Source organism: Cariama cristata, unplaced genomic scaffold (genome assembly GCF_000690535.1).
Source record: "Cariama cristata isolate BGI_N322 unplaced genomic scaffold, ASM69053v1 scaffold40761, whole genome shotgun sequence".
Classification (NCBI taxonomy): domain Eukaryota; kingdom Metazoa; phylum Chordata; class Aves; order Cariamiformes; family Cariamidae; genus Cariama; species Cariama cristata.
Genome location: NW_009600552.1, coordinates 2,306 through 6,969, shown reverse-complemented (window position 1 = coordinate 6,969; position 4,664 = coordinate 2,306). Strand labels below are relative to the sequence as shown.

Genomic DNA, 4,664 nt, shown 5'->3' with positions numbered 1-4,664 from the left:
CGAACGCCTCCCAGCGATCTCCTCTTGACCCCTTATGATGGCACCCTGCCCCATCGCATTCCTCCTTGGGTCCCCAGGCCTCACGCCTGCGCCTGCACCCCTCCCTGTGGGTGACACCGGGGCAGAGCAGCCCTGAGGCTGAACATCCACGGTTTGTGGGGTCCCTGCTTTGTCACAGGTTTCTTGCCTGCTCCTGGCCAAGGGTTTCGTAGCCCCGTTTCCTCACCTGCCAGCCGAGGACAGCCGGGTGTTGCAAAAACCGCCCTTGGGTCATTCTCTGGTCTCTCTTGCAGACATGGTGGCAGTCCTCGGGGAGACCACGGGCTGCCTTGCCCTGCCCAACCTGCGAGACAAGATGAAACACCACCCTGAAGGTTACCGCATCCTCCAGTGCGTCCGGCCACGTCCCTCCCTCCATCACCCATGGTTCACGGTGGGGAGGGAGACACGAGATCAAGCACATTCCTTGGGCCCCAGGGAGAGCCCTGTGCTCCCCGACTTGAAAGCAGCACAGGCGTTTTATTAGCTCTAACCCTCCAGGTTGTTTATTTTACTTTATTTTTAGTGATCACAAGAGCCGTGCCAAGTCTAAGGGTAAGAGCACAGCAGGCGCTGGGCCCAGCCCTATTTCAAGCGCTGCTGTCTGTCTGTTCTGCTTCGCTGCTGGCACTGGCAGATGCCAACACAAGGAGATGCAGCAGCAGGCACAGGGGAGAAATCCACAGACGTGGTGGGTTTTCATCGCTGCTCAGTGTCTGCCCTGCGCCTGCTGCTGCATCTCCTTGCATTGGCAAATTTGTCTCCGCTGGTCTGCCTCCTCCTTAGGCACCTCCGTATTTTCTTTCCCAGGACCTGCAGCATCTCCCCAAGCTATGAAATGAGGCCACTTCTCTTGTCTTCCTTGTTAAGACTTGATCACTTTTGCTTCCCTGTCTGCAGGGACTCGTCAAGCACAGCAGGGCTGAGGACCAGGAGGGACTTCACCAGTCTCTTATTAACCAAGATCTTACTGCTTATTTGCTTGCCCTCTCCCTGCACCTCGTTATGTGTCATGCCTGCTGCTTGTGTATTGTTTGGGTTGTGCCATGTAGGGGCTGGGGACAGCAGCCTTTTGCCGTATGTTTGTGCAAAGCAGCCTGATCTTGGCTCTTTTGCCGTGTGTTTGTGCAAAGCAGCCTGATCTTGGCTCTGGATGCTGACGCAGCAAAGCACATGGAGCACCAGGATGGGGCTGAGACCCAGAGGAACTGCCCAGGGAGAGGGAACGGCAAAGGCGTGGAGGGCTGGGGAGAGACGTCCTCACCTGCTCCTTGCCCCATGGTATTGCAGGGATTTGCAGTGGTCCACTTTGTGCACACAAGTCTCTTTTTTCAATCCCCCAAGCTGCTGAGGTCCTTTTGTCACCAAATACACAAGGAAGCATCTGCAGCCAGTGTGAAGCTGGGGCTAGGCCTGCTTATCTCCCTGGCACCTCCGCTCCAGGAGCTGAGCAGCTCCTGGATCCATTGCAAGGCTTTTATCATGGGAAGAATTTATCCTGTGCATGGAAATAAAAGGGCTTTTGTTTAGTTCCAGGGCCGTGGGGCACCCATTTGCCAACAACCTGGAGAGGAGACCTTTCCATGTGTGGCTGCCACGTGGCTGGTGTTTAAAGCCTGAGCAGGACGGAAATTAAACCTATGTTTAGAACAAATTCCCTCCCCTCTTTAGGACTGTTCCTTTGAAGCTCTGGCTGCTTTGCAGGGAGGCTAAAGAGCTCTGCTCCCCCGGGGCTGGCTGTTGCTGGGGGCTGTGCCTGGCCAGCAGCCCCTACAGCAGCAGCGCTCCGGTGTTTTTCCAATCAGAGTTGCTACAGGGGTGCAAGATGAGAGCTTTTTTATTGCCAAGGCTTCAGGTAGATCGTTTAAGCAGCCTCAGCAACAGAAATAAGGATGGTACTATCGCTGCAGCGAGCAGTCAGGATCCGCACGGGGAAAATGCCCAGGAAGAGCAGAGGCAGGGGATGGGGGTTTCCAGGTGCTCCTTTTCTCCAGGACCACCCTTGCTGTGGGTTTCACTGGGGGACTCACTCACCTGTGTTTTGCTTTCAGGGAACGGCCTCGCATCCGTCTCTCCACCCTGGACATAGCCAGGCTGCGGGGGCTGCCGGACGGCTCGCTGGGCCGAGAGTACGTCCGGTTCTTGGAGGACAATGTGAGTGTGGGGTTTCATAGGGTGCGAATGGCTGTAGTTGATCCCAGTACTGGGAGCACGGATGTGCTTTAGAGGGAGGTTGGAGCCATGGAGGAACCTATGGAGAACCCTCCGGGAATGAGAGGGAGTCAGGGAGACAGGATGAGATGCTGGGTGTTGGATGATGCTGGATTTGTCACCAGTGCTGCACTGTCCTTGGTTTTCATCTACGTAAATGGCACTCACTGACCCCCATCATTGGGGGCTGGGAGATACGCTGATGGAGGGGACCACGTATTGCTGTGTATTAAAGAATGAGGCCAGAAACTTGAGTTTTGGGAGGGGCTGAATTGGACCTCTTTGGATTTGCAGAAGGTTTCTCCAGACACCCGGATGCCACCCAAGTTTGTTGACGATGAAGAGCTGGCGTACGTAATCCAGCGGTACCGGGAAGTCCACGACCTGATGCACACCCTCCTGGGCATGCCGACCAACATGCTGGGTGAGCAGCAGCGGGCTCAGAGGGCTGTCCTGCCAAACCCTGCTGATGGGGCTCGGCTGCCTCTCCCAGGAGTGGAACAGGCTGGGCCGGTCGGACTCCTCAGTCCTTGGCCTGGGTTGGCGTACGGGGAGGTTTGCATCGTTTCTGTCCTGCATCACTGGCTCTGTGGTGACCGAGAGGCCATGGGATGTCACCTTTCCCCTGCTGGGAGATGCTCTGCCTGAACCCAGGGTGCAGGCAGCGGCTGGGTGGGTGTTTGCTGCCTGGCAGGGAGGGTGGCACGGTGGGAGTGATGTTTTGCAAGCTCTGAGCGAAGGCAGATGTGGGCGTTCCTGGTTGCTCCTTATCTCCGTGTCTCCGTGTCCTTTGCCCTTGTTTTGCGTCTGACTCAGTAGCAAGTCACAAGTCGAGCCTTGCTGGTGAGCCCGTGGGAACCTGCGTGTCAGGTCTCCTACGCAGGCTTTGGCTGAGCCCTGGCAGCATTTGTAAAAGGTCTGTCCCGTGCCGAGAGATGGGCAGAGCTGCGTGGGGGATCAGGCTTCCGCAACTGCATTGCTAAAGATCTGCAAGGAGCCAGCCTTTCGGGGAGGTGTTTCCCAAGCTCACAGGGCATCAGCTGCAGGGTGCTGCTCCCCTGGGGGCCCCGGGCTGTCCCTCTTGGGTGGGCGGTGCACGATGAGGCTTGTCCTGGCACAGGATGAGGCCACAGCCAGACTTGGGAAGCATTCCCAAGTCCTGCCACAGAGGCAGAGGGGACGGGTACGTAGCCATCCTCGGGAAGGGGCAGATCGTGCAGCCTGCGTTGCGGGACCGCAGGGCCCTGGCTGGCCCTTGACCTGAGCACCCTGCCCGCTCATGGCCTCCCTGTTCCCTCCCAGGCGAGGTCGTGGTGAAGTGGTTCGAAGCCGTCCAGACAGGGCTGCCCATGTGTGTCCTGGGAGCAGCGTTCGGCCCCGTCCGTCTCAGCGCACGGTAGGTGCCAGCCGATGAGGAGGGAGTCTCTGCCCTGGGGACGCACCAGCCTGGGCGATGCTTTCTGGTGTCCTCTGGGGACAAAGAGGGGACACTGCGAGTTTGTGGGGGGGAGTCAGTCAGGGATCCCGCATCTGAACCTGCTGCTCGGTCCCCACGGCCCAGGGAAGCTGTGAGAGTGGGAAGCACGGCTTTGCCTTGTCGCTGAAGCAGAACTCGATGCTTCATCTGCTTCCAGCACCAAATCTCCTGTGCCAGGCAGGAGGAGCAATGCCCAGGCCTGGCTGCCCTCAGCTGGGCACGTGTTGAGGGCCAGCAGGACCCTCACCACGGTGACGGCCGTTCCCTGCCCCAGCACATCTGTTTTGGTGGCCTAGCACAGTTTGGGGATTGCAGAACTTGTGTTCTGGTGTTGCGTTTGCTGCTGACTGTAACCTTCCCAGCACACCGTCCTCTTCTGTGCCTCAGTTTCCCCTGTGAGTTAAGCAGGAGGGATGCTGGAAGGGTGGGAGGGGTACATGGGACACATGGGTTTGGCATCTGCCTGCAATGGGGACTTGGAGGAGGAAACAAAAAACAAAATACGGAAATCAAAACTGTCACCTCCTGTATCATTTGTTCCAGAAAGCTGCAGGTCCTGGCTACTGAGCTGGTTCCCTGGGCGATTCGGAGTGGGCGCAACGCCAGCTGTGTCCTGAACGTCTACTATGAGCAGCGCTGGGAGCAGCCAGTGGAGTCCCTGCGGAAGGAGATCGGCATCTTCCCTCCCCCGGCCGTTCGGGTGTGAGAGCTCAAGTACGGGGAGGGGACAGGGGATCCCCCTTGGCAGACAGCAGCTGTCCCCTGCCGCGCTCCATCTCCTCCTGCCCGGGAGCGCAGCGTGGCTCTGCTACCAGCCACCACAGAACCAAGGGCTGAGTTTTCTCCTACCGAGAGCTGACACCCACCTCTTGGTAACGGCCAAGCGGCATCTCCCAGTCCTGTGACAAAACTTGACCCTTTTTGCTGTTTCCCAGCT

General features: G+C 58.1%; 1 protein-coding gene across 1 annotated transcript; it reads left to right on the top strand.

Moving 5' to 3' along the window:
* Positions 1 to 293: 293 nt before the first annotated feature.
* On the top strand, positions 294 to 4,433 carry COQ4 (coenzyme Q4; the record flags this gene model as incomplete). Its single annotated transcript, XM_009710058.1, has 5 exons — positions 294 to 390; positions 2,091 to 2,193; positions 2,545 to 2,674; positions 3,553 to 3,646; positions 4,271 to 4,433. Coding segments are annotated over 5 exons (587 nt in total), but the record flags the coding sequence as incomplete, so codon positions are not given.
* Positions 4,434 to 4,664: the final 231 nt, after the last annotated feature.